Raw genomic sequence first — 21,166 nt, forward strand, 5'->3', positions numbered from 1 at the left:
CAGTTATTAAAATGGAGTTTTAAATGACTCTCCGCCACAACGTACAGACTCAGATGGAAGAAATGTCACGGGCTCTACCCGTGTTACACTTCTATGAGCAGCCAAAAAGGAATTCTGCGCTTGGTTAACGGAGAAATGGAGCCTGTGAAGTGGCCTCGAAAGGAAACCGAATCCAGTTCAAAGTGCCTAAACAACACTGTTTGTAACATCCCGATACACATGCGCTCACCGGAAGTCAGGCAACCCGAGGTGGCCGGAGACGCACTATGTTAAGTACCCCCGGCCCCCCCCCCATCCCTGTCCAGCTTCCACTAAATTGCGGGAAAGGCGGACTCTGTCTGGGATGACTGTAGGGATGACGGCGTGCTCTTATGAGGCATCTGTATGACCACACGCAAATTTCACAGGGACCGCCTCCGGCTGGGTTCAACTGTCAGTCGCTCAGGCTAGCGCCAGGGTCTGTCTCCCAGGCTGCTCAACTCCATCCACGCCCGGGAAGGGCAGGGAAGCAGGGCTGCGGGGGCCAGGCTAGAGCCACTTCCTCTGGAATTCCCCAGGCGGGTGGATTAGCCCCCAGTGGGTCTGGCTCGCCGCGCTCAGCCCGGGCTCTCCGGCGGGGCTTATTCTTAGCAATGCGGCAGCGACCGCCCCACGACATGTTAATTACTATCTGCCTCTCCACCTCGCCGCCCTCACGCGAGGCGCTGAGGGCGGCTGGGGGGGGGCGGGGTGAGGTGGCGATCCGGGCGGATCCTTGAGGTGGGCGTGCGGGGCAGTGAGGGGTCGCAGCGGAGGTGGGAGGCGCGCGGTTGGCCGAACTGCCCCTGGGGGCCCAGCCCGGGCCGCTCTCCTCCAGGCGCCCTCCGCAGCCGCTCTGCCGCCGCCCGCACCCCGACAAAAGCCTCTCCCGGTTCCAACATCACGATCGCCAAGCGTGCTCTCTGGCACTCCTGCGGGCATCTTGCTTCGCGTGCCCTCACCCGGGGCCAAGACACACAGACGCGCACACACACGCACAGACCCACTCTTCTCTTTCCATCCCAGATGCCAAAACTTCTCCGAGCAGGTGCAGCCCGGCGCCCCCTCGCTCACCTTATCCAGGCAGTTGACTTTCTCCGTGGGATACACGACTTTCCCGCAGCGGGCGCACTGGGGGTTCATTGTCGCGGTTCCCGGGGGCGGCGGCTGGGCGGAAGCGACGACGGCTGGGGGCTCCGAGGAGCCGCTGTGACATCCCCCGGCGAGCCCCGCACCGCCTCCTGGCAGGCGGGAGGGCGGCGCGGGCCGGGCGCCGGGGTCGGGCGTCGGCGCGGGGCCCGGGGCGAGCGGGCCGCGCGGCGCGCGGGGAGGCGGCGGGGGCGCGGGTGGGTTCGCGGCGGGGCCTGGCGCCGGGGGACGGCCGCGCTCTCGGGCTCGGCTCCGGCTCGGGCTCCGCGCCGCTCTCTCTGCGTCGCTCGCGCTCCAGGTACCGGTGACTCACACAGGCACTCGCTCCCGCCCCTCGCGCTCACTCGCTCCCCCGCCTCGCCGCCGCGGCGCAGGCCAAACCCACCAGCGCGCCCCGACCGAAGTGACAGGGAACGAGCACGTTGGGCCCCGGGGAGGGCGGGCGAAGCGGGGGAAGGGGGAGGGCAGACACACGGCAAGCTCCGCAGACCGCGCGGGCTGCGACCCGGAGGCCTGGAAGCGAGCCTCGCGCCGCTGCCGCAGCGGGGGCGGCCAGGTGGGCGGCGGCGGCGGCGGCGGCGGCGGGAGGGAGCGGTGGGGGTGAGAGGACGCGGGGCTGGGAGGGCTCAAACCCACGCACTCACTGCCCCCCTTCCTCCTGTCTCCTGCCCCGGCCGGTGCAGCCCCACTCCCAGGCAGACTGACGTTCCCGGTACCCAAAGGTCGCGCGGGGAGCGCGGGGCGGGGGTGCGCCCGCCCTCCTCCTCCCGGGCCCCGGGTCGCAGGCAGCGGCGCAGCAACGCCCGCGCAGCGCCCCGTCCCCGGGCGGAGGCTGGTCCGGACGCGCGCAGCGACGCGCTGGGGCCTGGGAACCCGGAGACTCACGTCGCCGCGGCGCCCCCGGCTGTGCCGCGCCGCTCCCACGGGCCTCCTCCCAGAGAAAGCGTCCCCCGTGTGCCTGCGCGAAGTCCTCGGACCCTGGATGGGAAGAGACGTCTCAAACTGGCTCCTCACCGCTGCACTTTTTATATCTGTTCTTGAAGAACGACTGGTCATTTTAGGCCCGAATCAAGCCTTTCCTGATTAACTAAACGGTCATCATTCGTTTTGCTGTGTGTGTGTGTGTGTGTGTGTGTGTGTATACACTGTAAATTTTTGCAATTAAACACCACAGGGTCTAGGAAAAGTTCTTCACCTCCATGAAGGGAATTACAAACTCATGGTCCTAACCGGAAGGGCCAGAAAATCAAGCTGAAGGCTGAGGGTAGGATACCAAACGGAGTAGGAATCGGTTTTTGGTTTTAATAAGGTTACTGGACTTGCTTTGTAAAAGCAGCAAAATGGAGCTACGCGGCCTCAGTTCAAAGCCCAACCCTGCCCTTACTGTCATGTGACTTTGTGCACATGACATACTTCGTGCATAGCCTCTCTATGCCTCAATTTTCACATCTGCAAAATGGGGATAACATAGCGCTACAAAACAGCTCCTGCTCTCCTAGTGTGAGGATTATATGAGTCAGCAGTTCTGAAGTGTTTCAACCTGCCTTGGCTCTTGTTAAACGCTGCGGAAGTGTCAGCGAGGATTATCATTGGCCGGTTGTAACAAATAAGCAAACACATTCCGTTGCTAGCACACAGATTAAGACTCAGTAATGCCACATAGCAACTACTGTAACAAATATTAGTCGTTTTTTTAAAAAATCATAGCTGCAGCCTTTCATGAAAAAAGAAAACTACTGATTTCTGAGCTCCTCAGGCAGGCTGCACTGATGAAATAACATTCATAATGAGGCTGTGCTGTTTGACTTTTCCAAAGATGATTTCTTAAAAAAGATCCATCCACCAATGCAGCAGCCTTTGAACCACTCTTTGCCTGTCTCACAAGCCCACCACAAAAGCAAATAAAACAATAATTTGCTGTCAGAGATGATCAGTTGTTTAAAAACACCCCAGAGCTAATTAGAAATGCTTAAGACCATGGGTGAAAGTGGAGGATTTTATGCTAAGTGAAACAAGCCAGGCAAATACTTCATGATGTCACTTACACGTGGAATCGTAAAGGGAAAAAAAAGGGGAAAAGTGGAACATAGAGTAAAAAGTGGTTGCCAGGGGCTGCGCAGTGAAATAGGGAGAGGTTGGTAAATGGGTACATTCAGTTATAAGATGAATAAGGTCTGAGGATCTTATATATAACATGGTGACTATAGTTAAGATGGTATTGTATAATTGAAATTTGCTAAGAGAGAACTTACATGTTCTCATTCAAAAAAAGGGAAAATATGAGCAGTGATGGATGTGTTAACTCCATAGGGGGATTCCTTTCACAATATATATGTACATCAAATCATTACATTGTACACTTTAAATATCTTACAATTTTATTTGTCAATTATACCTCAATAAAATTGGGGAAGGGGAAGGACCTACATTGAATATTTATTAAAAAAAAAAAAAAAAAGAAATGGCTGAGGAAAAAAGTATGTGATCACCTAGAAGACGGTAACTTTTTTTAGCACTTAGATCTTCATAAATGTAGATCATAAAAGATAGTCTAAAACTCCTATTGTCCTTTTTAAATGGTAAGCAAAAAGTTCTAAGGAGGCATGATGGTGATATGTGACATTTATAGCTGATTTATCAGATATTTTAACTAGGAATTATGTAACTTCCTAGCCAACCAGCACCTATCACAATGCCCAACACATAGTACATACTTATCAAATGTTTTTTTTTTTTTTTTAATTTTATAGCTACTTTATTTATTTATTTATTTTTGGCTGTGTTGGGTCTTCAGTTCGTGCGAGGGCTTTCTCTAGTTGCGGCAAGCGGGGGCCACTCTTCATCGCGGTGCGCGGGCCTTTCACTATCGCGGCCCCTCCCGTTGCGGGGCACAGGCTCCAGATGCGCAGGCTCAGCAGTTGTGGCTCACGGGCCCAGTTGCTCCGCGGCATGTGGGATCCTCCCAGACCAGGGCTCGAACCCGTGTCCCCTGCATTAGCAGGCAGATTCTCAACCACTGCGCCACCAGGGAAGCCCCTCAAATGTTTTTTGAAAGAAAGTATGAATAAGACGAATGAATTAAAATTGGAATTAACTATGGTGTTTTATTCTCTCAAAAGTAAACAGTGAATACTCAAGTTATATTTTCCTCTCAACTATGTTTTTCTTGCTCATTTTATTTTCTGCATTAAGCCAGCTTCTAAGTTTCTTAGTGCCATTTTACTGATGTAAGAAGAGTTTTAATACCATCTGTCTTTAAAGGGCTTCTTTATTTCAAAATTTAAAGAACTATAAACAGAGAATTGGCAGAAACCTGTCATCTGGTCCAGCCTTCCTCTTTCAAGCAGATGAATGATTTAATTATCCACTGGGGAGACCTTTTGCCCCTTTCATGTCTTTTTCACGTGACTAGTCTAGAAATCGGTCCTTATGGTTACTATACCCCAATATCTCTAATTAAATCCTTTTCTGCTGGCTTGGACATCCACAGATATAAAGAAAAACTTACCATCATGACCCTTATGAAAACATTTATAATACTTAAAAAATTAAAATTTTTCTTTAGTTAAAATTCCAAAATCTATTTACTTTTACCTCTGGGACCTATTTACATAGAACCTATTGAAGTCCCTATAATTACCCTTATTATTTAAGCTACATAAAAGGAACTCCAAATTAAAATCCTTAAAGAGTAATTAATATTACAAAAGGCCAAATAGTGGCTTTGACAAACAGAGGATGCAGAGTATGGTGGATTGTATTATTGGTTCACAATTTTTTGTTCCTTTCCAGCCTGGCAACACTTCCTGTAAGCAGAGTATATTTCCCCACTGCAGTAACTCTGAGCTTGGTCATGTTACTTCCCTTAGCCAATGGAATTTCAGAGGGCATGACTTATGTCATATCAGAGCAGAAGCTTTACAACATTTGCATGGTTTGCCTCTGTTCTCCCACCTCCTTGAGCCTTGGCACCTGGCTGTAAGAAGAGCATATCCCAGGGAGTGGCTGCTTCTTTGATTTTTGTCCAGGAATTGAAAGACCTGTCTAGCCAGTAAAGCCAAAATGAATTCAGTAAGTCCAATCATGCCCAGCAGAGCCACAGCAAGTCCACAACCCTCACATAATGGGAGTGAGAAATAATTGTTTCTGTGAGCCACTGAAATTTGGGGGGTTGTTCATTACTGCAGCAAAAGCCGACTGATACACCAATGATAGGAACTGAAGAGAAATGCTTTCCACTCATCACACCAAAAAGAAACTAATGGATTTCCATACAAGATTCAGTATGGGCTATTTTTTTTTCTATAATACATGTTAGAAGTGTAGTAAAGCATCTGTCTCATTACTAATTAATAAATGATTCATTCTCTCGTTACACAAAGTTTTATTATGTGCCTTGTATTTGTCAGACATTGTGTAAAATTGTGTACATTTTTCCAGCTGGCTCAAATTCACCACAGAGGCAACTTTTCCCAGCCAACAATTTGGTAGGTGAAACTAAAAGAAAATGGTAAATTTTAGCTCACAATTTCATTTGATAGCTGTATATGAGCCTTAGCCTAATGACACATCTCTCCAAAGGTCTCATGCACTTTAGAGAAATTACCTCATTTACCGTTACAGTACCACCACAAGTCAATGAGAAATGTAAAATTAAAACTTTAATGGAAATTTAAGATTCAGAAGCTGTTATAGAAACAATTACTACTTTTCATTCATCCATTCAATATAAAAGTATTGGTAGGCAAGATGTTAGGTACAAGGGGATGCAATGGAGAATAAGGCATGATCTCTGCTTATAATAAAATCTAGTGGGACAGATAAGTAAGCAATGAATTACAGTACAATGTGATAAATGCTCTAAAGTAAAACCCTGCCCCCAGATACTGTGGCAGAACAGAGGAGGAACTTGTAATTCAGCTGGGAAGTCAGAAAATGCTACCTAAAGGAAGTGCACACTACGCTTCTTACCAGGAGTAGGAACCAGCTACTGCCACTCCCCCAAGAATATAAGCACCCCTAAAATGAGGGGTTTAGGATAATTAGCCTATTTGTTCCTGTTTCAGGGATGGGATTATTATGCTTTTACCCTCATGCTGAAATTTTTATATCACTTTAATATCCCCTCCTAACATAGCATAGCAACAAACTTCAAATAATGATGATTTTTTTCTCTTTTTTTCCAGTATTATTGAGAGATAATAATTGACAAACAGTTTAGGGTGTACCACATAATGACTTCACTTACATATATTGTGGAATTATTTCTTGATAGATGACACATCTCTTCAAAATAAGGCCCACCAAATCTCCAATTTAACAAAAACATTTGTAGATATCAACTCATAATTGTAAGTTTCATGCAAAACATTTTAAGATCTGGAAAGAGGAAAAAGAAAAGCTGGAGGAGCAGCAACATCTTGTTCTGGTCCTCACAGAACCGAGCCTCCCCCAGATGAAGGACAAGACAGACCCTCTGTGGTAGGCAAAACAATGGCCCTCCGAAGACAACCTCCACATCCTAATACGCAGAACCTGTGAATATATCACCTTACATGGCAACAGGAACTTTGCAGATGTGATTGAGGTAAGGATCTTAAGATGGAGAGATAATCCTAGATTATCCCAGTGGGCCAATGTGATCACAAGCATCTTTATAAGAGGGAGGCAGGTAGGTCTGAGTCAGAAAAGGAGATGTGACAATGGAAGCAGATGTCAGACAGAGAGAGATTTGAAGATGCTGCTGGCCTGGAAGATAGAGGAAGGGACCACAAGGCAAAGAATGTAGGTAGCCTATAGAAGCTGGAAAAGGCAAGGAAGCAGATTCTCTCCCCCAGAAGGAACACAGCCCTGTCGACATATTGATTTTAGGACTTCTGACCTTCATAACCCTAAGACAATATTTATGTTGTTTTTAGCCAATAAATTTATGTTGCTTTTAGCCAATAAATTTATGCTGTTACTGCAGCAATAAGAAACTAATATACCCTCTATGCGTGAATTCTGTTCTGTCTTTAGGACCACACTGAGTTCCAGGACTGCTAAAAGAAGCAGTTGGAAGTCAAGATGGCTGTGATTCTTCATCATTGTTGTCTCCAATGGAAAGATCCTAAAGCAAAGTAGTTAAAAGCACAACATGCCTTCATTCTCTCTCCCCCATCCTAATTAAAAGACATTTTACTGAAAGTCTTCAGATAATTGCCTCACTTCTCCAGTTAATTTCTCACGTAGATACAAATATTCTGGGTTGCTCAAAAAGTCAACATATTTCTCTCCATCTTCCTCTCCTCCTCTTTAGAGTAACTCGATGAGTAACATCTTCATCTTCCCAGCCAGAACCCTAAAAATCAACCCAAATTCCTTCCTCTCTTCCTAAGCAACCCTGTCCAGGTACCCAATCCTGTCAACTTTATCTCCAAAAGAGTTTATGGATCTGTTACCATCCTCACTGCCACTGCCTTAGCTTAGCAATTTATCATATCCACCTTGGACGGTTCTATAACAACCTTCTAAGAAGTCTTATCATCATACAAGTCATGGAAGGACTCCATGAACTGTGAGAAAATTAATTTCTATTGTTTAAGCCACCCACTGTATGGTATTTTGTTATGGCAGCCTGAGATAACTAATATATTACCTCAGCATGACTTATAGTCAATTAAGAACTAGGTCAAGTTCTCAGGAGATGGGCAAAATGGGTGAAGGTAGTCAGAAGGTATAAACTTCCAGTTATAAAATAAATAAGTCATGAGGATGTAATGTACAGCATTTTGACTGTAGTTAATAATGCTGTATTGCACATTTAAAAGTTTCTAAGAGAGTAGATCTTAATAGATCTCATCACAATAAAAAAAATTTTTGTAAATATGTACGGTGCCAAATGTTAACTAGTCTTATTGTGTTGATCATTTCACAATATATACAAATGTCGAATCATTATGCTATACACCTGAAACTAATAGGTCAATTATAGCTCAATAAAATAAAATTAAAAGGTTGCTTTCTGTCAGTGAAATAATTAATTAATTAATTGCAAATTAGATCAACACAAATGTTCTTCTGGCCCAATAAAAATAGTGATAGAAAAAAAAGTGTTTTTTTAAATTCCTTTGTCGACTGAAAAAAGTGCACAATGTGAGAGTTGTGAGTTAAGTTTTATTTGGGGCAAAAATGAGGACTATAGCCCGGGAGACAGCCTCTAAGATAGCTCTGAAGAACTGCTCCAAAGAGGTCAGTATTGTATATGATTTTAGTGATGGGGGCACATGCATCAAGCATGCATTTTGGCAGATGTCTCTGTTAATGATTTTAGTGTTTTTATAGATACGAGAAGATGCAAGAATTGGGGCTCATAAAATCTTCTGAAAATACCTAACTACCTGAAGGCCTGTTCTGCCAGTTTTTCCCAGAGCACAGAGTGCCTCATTCCTGATCTCCGCCCTGAACTCCTTTCAGGGTGTGTTGAAGGTCAGCAACTGCAGTGGCTAGTGACCTAATCCTTAGAGGCAGATGGCAAGTGACAATTTTTATTTGGCAAGGCACCCTCATGGTCTTAAATTCGACCATGGCTTGGAAGGCATTTCATGACCATTTCATCCCATGGTGCTGGAATGCTCATTCCTAGGTCAGGCGAGGATTTCACTGATGGGCTACTCAATGTGCTATCACTGGACTAGGCCCTGTTAACAGCAGCCAAAAGTCTCTGGACCACCTGTCTTACTAGTCTGTTATGGTCCAGGAAAAAAAATTCCCTCTTGTTGCTTCTTCCGATATCTAAAGTTACACTATTACAGTCATTGATCTCATATAGAACTAAATATCTGGTCAACTGGCTCAAGTCACCTGGTCATCATTTTATCAAAGGCTCAGTCACACATTTGGTAATGCAAAAAGCAACAATTTTGTAAAACAGACAAAACACAAACAGTTTATCCAGCAGCATTAGTAAGGTCATGAGTAAGAATTTAAGCCAAGAACTTCCATTAGGTGCAGCTCAGTGTATTCCTAGGTTATCTGACTTAGTCTGTTCTGTACCAGTCCTTATCTTTAAGGGAATTATATATTGGCCTTCTTCATAAGGCACCCAGCCCAATTTCCTAGTGTTACTAGGCTGGTTATCCTTAGTATGGTTTAATCGTTCCCAACATAATGAGCTTGAGTGACCACAAAAGAAAGTTCATATTTATGGCCAGGGTCAGAGCAGGTATTATTAATTTACCAGGTGAGGGGATCCCACCTAGTAATACCAATAGTGGCCTGAACAGAACTATAATTTCTTTCTTCTAGAATAAATTTCCAAAGGGCCATCCAATAAGAGCCTCGGGGTGAAGAAATCCACCAAGGTAACCCAAAAGTACTGGATATAGGTAACTGAACACAAACCCAACAACTGGATTAATTTTAAACTCTGCATAAGATTGTGCCCAAGAAAGAAATATATTTGGTTCATAAGCAAAGGTGTGAGCAATTATCAAAGTAATTGGTATAAAGTCTTGCTCCAGCATCTTGGGTCAGCTGTCTACTTCAGACGTCGTCTTCTCATCCTGGTCTGGTAGTTTCTCGTCTATTTGAGCGTTGTTTAATGGTGATTTTGAGGTCATCAGTCCTCTTTATAGCCCAGTCCAGTGCAGGGGCCCTTTGTAAATGGAAATTAATTCAAGAGTCAATTCCCTTAAGTTTCACTGTGTATGAGCTAGTTAAGAGTAACTGATAAGGGTCCCTCCATCTAGGTTGGAGATAGTCCTTTAAATGATGTCTTTTCCAGTATGCATAATTACCTGGTTGCAGGTCATGGGGCATCTGATCTTCATCCAAAGAGATTACTGAGATACGCTTCAGAAACAAACTTAGAGTGTCCTTTTTTTGTTTATTAAAGTATAGTTGATTTAAATGTTGTGTTAATTTCTGCTGTACAACAAAGTGATACAGTTATATTCAATACATATATATATACATTCTTTTTTTAATATTCCTTCCCATTATGATTTATCACAGAATATAGTTCCATGTGCTATACAGTAGAACTTTGTTGTTTATCCATTCTATATATAATAGTTTGCACCTGCTATCCCTAAACTCCCACTCCATCCCTCTCCCACTTCCTCTCCCCCTTGGTAACCAGAAGTCTGTTTTCTGTGTCTGTGAGTCTGTTTCCGTTTTGTAAAAGTTCATTTGTGTCATATTTTAGATTCCACATATAAGTAGTATCATATAGTATTTTTCTCTTTCTGACTTACTTCACTTAGTATGATAATCTCTAGTTGCATCCATATTGCTGCAGATTGCATTATTTTGTTCTTTTTTATGGCTGAGTAGTATTCCATTGTATATAAGTACCATATCTTCCATATATATCCATCTGCTGATGTACATTTAGGTTGTTTCATGTCTTGGCTACTGTGAATTATGCTGCTATGAACATAGGGGTGCATGTATCTTTTTGAATTATAGTTTTGTCAGGATATATGCCCATGAGTGGGATTGCTGGATCATATGGCAAATCTATTTTTAGTTTTTTGAGGAACCGCCATACTGTTTTCCACAGTGGCTGCATCAACTTACATTCCCACCAACAAAGTAGCAGGGTTCCCTTTTCCCCACACCCTCTCCAGCATTTGTTATTTGTAGACTTCTTAATGATGGACATTCTGACTGGTGTGAGGTCATTGTAGTTTTGATTTACATTTCTCTCATGATTAGCTATGTTGAGCATCTTTTCATGTACCTGTTGGCCATGTGTATGTTAGAGTGTCCTTTTAATAATTCAACTAAACTTTCCAATAATATAACACAACAGCAAGGAACTACATGTGAAGTGAGAATTAGTAAATACAGACCTCAATTAACAGAACTGGAATTTAATATTCACTAAAACATAACCTTTTTCTCTCTAAAATTACCCTCATTTCTACCAAATACAGCCAAATTAAAACTAATTTGTTTGCAAAATAAGTCTGGTTTCAATAAACCTGGCCTGATGATTTATGTAAGTATAATTGATCATATAGGCTTTTTTTGTAATTTTATTTTATTTATTTACTTTTTATACAGCAGGTTCTTATTAGTTATCTATTTTATACATATTAGTGTATACATGTCAACCCCAATCTCCCAATTCATCCCACCACCAACACCAAGAACCCCCCCTAGCTTTTCCCCCTTTGGTGTCCATACATTTGTTCTCTACATCTCCATCTCTATTTCTGCCTTGCAAAACAGTTAATCTGTACCATTTTTCTAGATTCCACATATATGTGTTAATATATGATATTTGTTTTTCTCTTTCTGACTTACTTCACTCTGTATGACAGTCTTTAGGTCCATCCACATCTCTACAAATGACCCAATTTCGTTCTTTTTTATGGCTGAGTAATATTCCATTGTATATATGTGCCACATCTTCTTTATCCATTCATCTGTCAATGGGCATTTAGGTTGCTTCCATGACCTGGCTATTGCAAATAGTGCTGCAATGAACATTGGGGTGCATGTGTCTTTTTGAATTATGGTTTTCTCTGGGTATATGCCCAGTAGTGGGATTGCTAGGTCATATGGTAATTCTACTTTTAGTTTTGAAGGACACTCCATACGGTTCTCCATAGTGGCTGTATCAATTTACATTCCCACCAACAGTGCAAGAGGGTTCCCTTTTCTCCACACCCTCTCCAGCATTTGTTGTTTGTAGATTTTCTGATGATGCCCATTCTAACGGGTGTGAGGTGATACCTCATTGTAGTTTTGATTTGCATTTCTCTAATAACTAGTGATGTTGAGCAGCTTTTCATGTGCCTCTTGGCCATCTGTATGTCTTCTTTGGAGAAATGTCTATTTAGGTCTTCTGCCCACTTTTTAATTGGGTTGTTTATTTTTTTAATATTAAGCTGCATGAGCAGCTGTTTATATATTTTAGAGATTAACCCTTTGTCCGTTGATTCATTTGCAAATATTTTCTCCCTTTCTGGGGGTTGTCCTTTCGTGTTATTTATAGTTTCCTTCGCTGTGCAAAAGCTTTTAAGTTTCATTAGGTCCCATTTGTTTGTTTTTGTTTTTATTTCCATTACTTTAGGAGGTGGGTCAAAAAAGATCTTGCTGTGATTTATGTCAAAGAGTGTTCTTCCTATGTTTTCCTCTAAGAGTTTCATAGTGTCCGGTCTTACATTTAGGTCTTTAATCCATTTTGAGTTTATTTTTGTGTATGGTGTTAGGAAGTGTTCTAATTTCATACTTTTACATGTAGCTGTCCAGTTTTCCCAGCACCACTAATTGAAGAGACTGTCTTTTCTCCATTGTATATCCTTGCCTCCTTTGTCATAGATTAGTTGACCACTAGGTATGTGGGTTTATCTCTGGGCTTTGTATCCTGTTCCATTGATCTATATTTCTGTTTTTGTGCCAGTACCATATTGCCTTGATTACTGCAGCTTTGTAGTATAGTCTGAAGTCAGGGAGTCTGATACCTCCAGCTCCGTTTTTTTCCCTCAATATTGCTTTGGCTATTTGGGGTCTTTTGTGTCTCCATACAAATTTTAAGATTTTTTTATTCTAGTTCTGTAAAAAATGCCATTGGTAATTTGATAGGGGTTGCATTGAATCTGTAGATTGCTTTGGGTAGTATAGTCATTTTCACAATATTGATTCTTCCAATCCAAGAACATGGTATATCTCTCCATCTGTTTGTGTCATCCTTGATTTCTTTCATCAGTGTCTTATAGGTTTCTGAGTACATGTCTTTGACCTCCTTAGGTAGGTTTATTCCTAGGTATTTTATTCTTTTTGTTGCAATGGTGAATGGGATTGTTTCCTTAAATTCTCTTTCTGATCTTTCGTTGTTAGTGTATAGGAGTGAAAGAGATTTCTGTGCATTCATTTTGTATCCTGCAACTTTACCAAATTCATTGATTAGCTCTAGTAGTTTTCTGGTGGCATCTTTCAGATTATTTATGTATAGTATCATGTCATCTGCAAACCGTGACAGTTTTACTTCTTCTTTTCCAGTTTGGATTCTTTTTATTTCTTTTTCTTCTCTGATTGTCGTGGCTAGGACTTCCAAAACTATGTTGAATAATAGTGGTGAGAGTTGACATCCTTGTCTTGTTCCTGATCTTAGAGGAAATGCTTTCAGTTTTTCACCACTGAGAATGATGTTTGCTGTGGGTTTGTTGCATATGGCCTATATTATGTTGAGGTGGGTTCCTTCTGTGCCCACTTTCTGGAGAGTTTTTATCATAAATGGCTGTTGAATTTTGTCAAAAGCTTTTTCTGCATCTATTGAGAGGATCATATGGTTCTTATTCTTCAATTTGTTAATATGGTGTATCACATTGATTGATTTGCGTATATTGAAGAATCCTTGTATCCCTGGGATAAATCCCACTTGATCATGGTGTATGATCCTTTTAATGTGCTGTTGCATTCTGTTTGCTAGTGTTTTGCTGAGGATTTTTGCATCTATATTCATCAGTGATACTGGTCTGTAATTTTCTTTCTTTGTAGTATCTTTGTCTGGTTTTGGTATCAAGGTGATGGTGGTCTCGTAGAATGAGTTTGAGAGTGTCCCTTCCTCTGCAATTTTTGGAAGAGTTTGAGAAGGATGGATGTTAGCTGTTCTCAAAATGTTTGATAGAATTCACCTGTGAAGCCATCTGGTCCTGGACTTCTGTTTGTTGGAATATTTTTAGTCACAGTTTCAATTTCATTACCTATGATTGGTCTGTTCATATTTTCTATTTCTTCCTGTTCAGTCTTGGAAGGTTATACCTTTCTAAGAATTTGTCCATTTCTTCCAGGTTGTCCATTTTATTGGCACAGAGTTGCTTGTAGTAGTCTCCTGTGATGCTTTGTATTTCTGCGGTGTTTGTTGTAACCTCCTTTTTCATTTCTAATTTTATTGACTTGAGTCCCCTCTTTTTCTTGATGAGTCTGGCTAACAGTTTATCAATTTTGTTTATCTTCTCAAAGAACCAGCTTTTAGTTTTATTGATCTTTGCTATTGTTTTCTTTGTTTCTATGTCATTTATTTCTGCTCTAATCTTCATGATTTCTTTCCTTCTACTAACTTCTGATTTTGTTTGCTCTTCTTTCTCTAGTTGCTTTAGATGTACGATTAGATTGTTTGAGATTTTTCTTGTTTCTTGAGGTAGGATTGTATTGCTATAAACTTCCCTCTTAGAACTGCTTTTGCTGCATCCCATAGGTTTTGGATCATTGTGTTTTGTCATTTATCTCTAGGTATTTTTTGATTTCCTCTTTGATTTCTTCAGTGATCTCTTGGTTATTTAGTAATGTATTGTTTAGCTTCCATGTGTTGGTGATTTTTACGTTTTTTTCCCTGTAATTGATTTCTAATCTCATAGTGTTGTGGTCAGAAAAGATACTTGATATGATTTCAATTTTCTTAAATTTAGTGAGGCTTGATTTGTGACCCAAGGTGTGATCTATCCTGGAGAATGTTCTGTGAGCACTTGAGAAGAAAGTGTAATCTGCTATTATTGGATGGAATGTCCTATAAATCTCAATCAAATCTATCTGGTCTATTGTGTCATGTAATGCTTGTGTTTCCTTATTAATTTTCTATCTGGATGATCTGTCCATCAGTGTAAGTGAGGTGTTAAAGTCTCCCACTATTATTGTGTTACTGTCAATTTCCTCTTTTATAGCTGTTAACATTTGCCTTATGTATTGATGTGCTCCTATGTTGGGTGCATATATATTTATAATTGTTATATCTTCTTCTTGGATTGATCCCTTGATCATTATGTAGTGTCCTTCCTTGTCTCTTGTAACATTCTTTGTGTTAAAGTCTATTTTATCTGATATGAGTATTGCTACTCCAGCTTTCTTTTGATTTCCATTTGCATGGAATATCTTTTTCCATACCCTCACCTTCAGTCTGTATGTGTCCATAGGTCTGAAATGGGTCTCTTGTAGACAGCATATATATGGGTCTTGTTTTGTTTTTTTTTTTAATTATTTATTTATTTATTTATTTTTGGCTGTGTTGGGTCTTCGTTTCTGCATGAGGGCTTTCTCTAGTTGCGGCAAGCGGGGGCCACTTTTCATCACGGTGCGCGGGCCTCTCACTATCATGGCCTCTTTTGTTGCGGAGCACAGGCTCCAGACGCGCAGGCTCAGTAGTTGTGGCTCACGGGCCCAGTTGCTCCGCGGCATGTGGGATCCTCCCAGACCAGGGCTCGAATCCATGTCCCCTGCATTAGCAGGCAGATTCTCCACCACTGCACCACCAGGGAAGCCCTGGGTCTTGTTTTTGTATCCATTCAGCGAGCCTGTGTCTTTTGGTTGGAGCATTTAATCCATTCACATTTAAGGTAATTATCAATATGTATGTTCCTGTTACCATTTTTTTAATTGTTTTGAGTTTGTTCTTGTAGGTCCTTTTCTTCTCTTGTGTTTCCCACTTAGAGAAGTTCCTTTAGCATTTGTTGTAGAGCTGGTTTGGTGGTGCTGAATTCTGTTAGCTTTTGCACATCTGTAAAGCTTTTGATTTCTCCGTCGAATCTTAATGCGATCCTTGCCGGGTAGAGTAATCTTGGTTGTAGGTTCTTCCCTTTCATCACTTTAAATACACTGTGCCACTCGCTTCTGGCTTGTAGAGTTTCTGCTGAGAAATCAGCTGTTAACCTTATGGAAATTCCCTTGTATGTTATTTGTCATTTTCTCCTTGTTGCTTTTAATAATTTTTCTTTGTCTTTAATTTTTGTCAGTTTGATTACTGTGTGTCTTGGCGTGTTTCTCCTTGGTGGGTCTATCCTGCCTGGGACTCTCTGCACTTCCTGGACTTGAGTGGCTATTTCCTTTCCCATGTTATGGAAGTTTTTGACTATAATTTCTTCAAATATTTTCTTGGGTCCTTTCTCTCTCTCTTCTCCTTCTGGGACCCCTATAATGCGAATGTTGGTGAATTTAAATGTTGTCCCAGAGGTCTCTTAGGCTGTCTTCATTTCTTTTCATTCTTTTTTCTTTATTCTTTTCCACGGCAATGAATTCCACCATTCTGTCTTCCAGGTCACTTATCCATTCTTTTGCCACAGTTATTCTGCTATTGATTCCTTCTAGTGTATTTTTCATTTCAATTACTGTGTTGTTCATCTCTGTTTGTTTGTTCTTTAATTCTTCTAGGTCTTTGTTAAACATTTCTTGCATCTTCTCGATCTTTGCCTCTATTCTTTTTCCGAGGTCCTGGATCATCTTCACTATCATTCTGAATTCTTTTTCTGGAAGGTTGCCTAGCTCCACTTCATTTAATTGTTTTTCTGGGGTTTCATCTTGTTCCTTCATCTGGTACATAGTCCTCTGCCTTTTCATTTTGTCTATCTTTCTGCGAATGTGGTTTTTGTTCCACAGGCTGCAGGACTGTAGTTCTTGTTTCTGCTGTCTGCCCTCTCCATATAGGGTTTTTTTAAATTGGCTTTGCTGGAACTTTTTATAAGGAATCTCAGACTGAACTTTTAAGAGGGCCAGGAAAGCCATTCCAAGAGCTTGTCACAGATTTAGGTGAATTCCTCCCCTTTCCAAGTCCCCCAAATTACTTGAGATTCCTGCACCTGTTAGCAGGTGGCCCTCCTAATTTATCTGATAAAGCTGCTGTGAATTTAAGAGTTTCCAATCTCTGGGGAAATCAGGTAGAGAGAGAAGATAAATGTTTCAACTCCTCTTACAAAGGTATAATTTACCAAATTTCTGTAAGTCACAATTACCTTGAGGGGGAGGGTTTCCTTATATCTGGAAAACACAGATTAAAAGCCACTAATATTTCAGACAGAAACCATAAAAGTTATAACCATATTCACCAGTTCACTCAGTCCTATGTAACTAATCCTTTTTGTTAACAGTTTTATGAAGCCATCAGGTTTCCCATTAGAATTCTTCAATTCTGGGTAATTTCTTACCCAGTTCAGCAGTATGATCTGAAAGTAATCAGAAACCTGAACTTGTCAGAAAGTCCCTTCTATAAATCTTCTTGAATAGGAAGAATTTTTGCAAAGGCATCAGAGTAAAACCGTAACTGTCTATGAATGACAAAAGACTTAAGGAGGCATGGTTAAAAACCTGATTACAATGCAATTGACAGACCAACTTGGTTACTGCTGTGACAGACTACATTTTAAAACAATAACTAGAATTATGACTGATAACATTTTACCAGGACGTACCAGATTTTTAGGAATTCCATATAATTTCTAGACTATCTATATTAATAACATTTACCATACAATATAACCTAAGATTTATTACTCATTTGACAACACTTCCCATGTAACTTAATGTACCAAAATGAACCCAATTAATTTAAAATCTCTCTTTGGGATGTTTCAGGGGCCTTCTGAAGCATCCCAATGTTAGCTAGAAGTCAAAGGGACTTGATTAGAATTTGATTTGGGGGGTTTGTCAAAATATCAAAAAGGTTTAAAACACTTGGTCAAATAGGATCATAGGTCACTATGAAACAATACTTATTCCCTTAACCAAGGTGACAATAAAAGATTTCAAAGGCAAATATAGCAAGTTATAACAGATTACAATTTAAGGTAAAAGAAACTTTACAATCTGTTATCAAAAGCAGATTCATAGCCTAAGAAAACTTTGTCCTCTTAACAGAGAGAAAAACCAAAACCAAATTCAGGTTTTGCACCAGCTTACTATAAAAATTCATTTACTCAATTAAATTTATTCTAAACTTAGCCAATCCTGACCATGCACAAAACTCTTTTCTAAGGGTTCCCTTTCCACAAACCTTCCATCACTTTCTGTATTCATGTTAATTTGTTCCTTATTTTTTTCCATCCAGAAACAACCAGCTCTAGGACAAAACTCTTTCTTTTCCCTTAACAAAATCATACCTTCTTTGATTAAAAGCACACATCCTACTTTGCTACTGTACACCAAAATGTTTCCTTTATTATTTCTAGTAGCTTTAATCATATATTTAAATTAGAATCTTCAACTCCAAAAAACCTTACTTTCTAGTGAAAACTAAGAAGTAAGCAATTATGAACTATGTCTTACATTAGCATTTTGTAGACTGGCAAACATAAATATCAATAATAATTTCTAAAAACATGTGCTTTCTAATAGAAAATATCTCAATGTGGCACCAAACGTATTTATTAATATAATAACCCTAAATATCATTAGTTTCTCTGTAAAAGGAAGCCAATGTTCAGTAATTAATGTTTTAATATCTTATTTTATTTGAGAATGGCCTAGCTATTCAATAAATTTCTATCATTTAACTTAATTTAGCAGAACTCTAAAATTTCAAGTTATCAAATATCTGGAGGCAGGGATTTTTTTTTGGCCATGACTCATGGCATGCAGGATCCTAGTTCCCCTACCAGGGGTTGAACCCACACCCCCTGCAGTGGAAGCATGAAGTCTTAACCACTGGACCACCAGGGAAGTCCGTGGATGGAATATTTTTAAGTAGACATTCCTAAAATATAACTATTCCTAAAGAGTTCTTATCTCATTTAATTTACTTATAAAAAATTTCATTGTATCAAGTTATTTTTCTTGCTGACAAATTTGCAAGACATATAACAAGATCCCATTTGACTTCTATTAAACCTAGTTAAAATAAAGGTAGCATACTTAATGTTGATGATTTTAAAGACATGCCTATTAAATGAACAAACTTTAACTTTACTATCTGGTATTAATTTAATACTGAATATTTCCGTGTTCACGTGAACCTGAAATTCATTCTGGTCAGTTTCCTTTTATATTTCTGACAATTTATATCAGCGCTTAATTTTCCTTAAGCCAATTAAGTAGAACTCAATTACAAATTAATTTTGATAATACCATCCAAAAGTAAAGGCATATACATAATGCACACATATAGACAGATAGAACCAGAGATGTCATGGCTTCATTTTCTAAACTTAGGCAAGGATCAAGTATTACAATATAAAACTCACTAGTTTATAACAGTTGGAATAAGTTAAATTTTAAAAGGCCTTTTCCCCCTTTTCCCCCTTCAGTCTCAGGAATTAGAGATGATCTAGATAAGGTAAGTGTTCCTGAGAACCCTGGTCTCAAAGCGCTGGGAGAGAAAAGCAAGTTCTTCTAGAAGGACTTGTTCCCTCAGGGTCAGAATTCTGGAGAAAAAAAATTATTTTCAAGCCCGTTTTCTCTAACAACTGCAAATGCAATAAAATAGCCCATTTTGTCCATTTTCAGGGCAAAATTTTCCTTTAATTCCCAATTAAGTGAGTACTTGTAAGTATAAGTTTTGTACATACATAAACCTGGCTGGGGTGTTAGTCAGAGGCTAGCTTTCTGACACCCCTCGCTTCCCTGTTTGAGGTCTCTCTTTCCCATTTTAAAGCTGAATTTAAAGATGAAATTGTGTGGTGGGCCAGCGTGCTGCTTGTGAGCTTAACTTCTCTAAGCATCACTCTAGAGTCATTTCAGCCCTCTTTTGGGGCTCAGTTCTCCCTTCAGTGGTCTAAGACCACAGTGGGTGCTCAGATCACTGAATGGCCAGTTCTTATGCATGACCTCTGGTTGAGCAAGTCTTTTAATTAATGAGCGGGCTTCCCTATGGGACCACTGCACAGAATGAGGACTCTGCCTTCACTGTTCCCATAAATTTCTCAGTTGCCTGAGAAAGCCGTAATTGGTAATCGACCAGGAGGAGTCTTGTCCCTCTTCTTCAGAGCAAAGTTTTCATGTAATACCTTCACTTTTATTCCAACAAATCTTGTTAAGGCAGCCAAACTGAGGAAAGGCATCAGATCAGCCTCTTACCTAACCACTCAGCCCAGACCACTCAGTGTCTTTCAACTCAGCAAACGCCAGTGTCTTTCAACCAGCCCCCGCCCCCAGAATCTTTCAACTGTGTGGGTATTTCCCCACTGTCTCAACCAGCACCCTTGTCAGGCATCTTTCAATTGGATGGACATTTGCCGGGTGTCTTTCAAACTGCTCCCCACCCCTGTATCTTTCAACTGAGGGACCAGGTACTTACTATACACCACCAAAGAAAACTCAGGATCAACAACCAATACAGGAGATCTGAGAACCAGGAGAGACTCACCCAAATTCGTCTGGATTCTCGGCAGAGGTGGATGGGCCCAAGGGCTTCTGCTGGTGCCAAGGCTCTGGTTGTTCGTAGAGTTCAGGCAAAGCAGAGAAGTCTGCTCTGGGTCCCTTTGTTGGTGTCAAAACCATCAATGGAAAAAAAATGGACAACGTGAGAGCTGTGAGTTAAGTTTTATTCAGGGCAAAATGAGGACTGTAGCCTGGGATACAGCCTCTCAGATAGCTCTGAGGAACTGCTCTGAAGAGGTAGGGGGGAAAGTCAGTATTATATATGACTTTAGTGATGGGGGTACGTGCAGTCAAGCACGCATTCTGGCAGAGGCTAGCTTCTAGTCACAAGGAGCAGATGCCTCCATTAATGATTGTAGCACTTTTCTAGATAGGAGAAGATGCAAGAATTTGGGCTCATAAAATCTTCTCTTGAAATATCTAACTGTCTGAAGACCTGTTCTGCCAGTTTTTCCCAGAGCACAGAGTGCCTCATTCCTGATCTCTGCCCTGAACTCTTTTCAGGGTGTATTGAAAGTCAGCAAATGCAGTGGCTAGTGACCTAATCCTTGTAGAGGCAGATGGCAAGAGACAATTTTTATTTGACACCTTACAGTAAGTTCTTTTACTTTTTACACCAAGGCTCTGACTCACTAATTAGCACCAATTGTGAACTTCAAAGGAAAGCAGAATTCTAACCTGCTTGGAAAGAATTGAAAGTATGTTCAGTGGCAAAATTAAGAGATCATCCTCCTCTTAATATACACAAAAGCAAATAAAATTTAACAATCTTAAAGTTATATCAAATTATTTGGTTTAGGGGCAATTGATGAAGGGTCATTTTAAGTATTAAAAAAGACTAGGGGGGCTTCCCTGGTGGCGCAGTGGTTGAGAGTCTGCCTGCTAATGCAGGGGACACGGGTTCGAGCCCTGGTCTGGGAAGATCCCA

General features: G+C 41.0%; 1 protein-coding gene and 1 long non-coding RNA gene across 9 annotated transcripts in view; one reads left to right on the top strand and one right to left on the bottom strand.

Annotated features, from left to right (window-relative positions):
• LOC309625677 (LIM zinc-binding domain-containing Nebulette-like) overlaps positions 1 to 5,601 on the bottom strand; it is a 213,210-nt gene extending 207,609 nt beyond the window's left edge. For 2 of the 8 annotated variants that reach the window (XR_014242652.1, XR_014242653.1), the window contains exon 1: positions 1,093 to 5,591. Coding sequence is in view for 5 of the 8 variants with exons in the window: in XM_082385738.1 (XP_082241864.1) it covers positions 1,093 to 1,161 (69 nt within the window). In the remaining 3 variants the exon portion in view is untranslated. Of the gene's footprint in view, positions 1 to 1,092 lie in introns of all 8 variants that reach the window. The other 6 variants (XM_082385737.1, XM_082385741.1, XM_082385739.1 and 3 more) reach the window with 4 other exon arrangements.
• LOC309625718 lies at positions 1,641 to 8,452 on the top strand. The gene is made up of 3 exons (XR_014242700.1): positions 1,641 to 1,723; positions 6,443 to 6,754; positions 7,186 to 8,452. It is a non-coding gene; the product is annotated as an uncharacterized lncRNA (long non-coding RNA).
• Positions 8,453 to 21,166: the final 12,714 nt, after the last annotated feature.

Source organism: Balaenoptera borealis, assembly GCF_965194805.1.
Source record: "Balaenoptera borealis genome assembly, chromosome: 3".
Taxonomy (NCBI): Eukaryota; Metazoa; Chordata; class Mammalia; order Artiodactyla; family Balaenopteridae; genus Balaenoptera; species Balaenoptera borealis.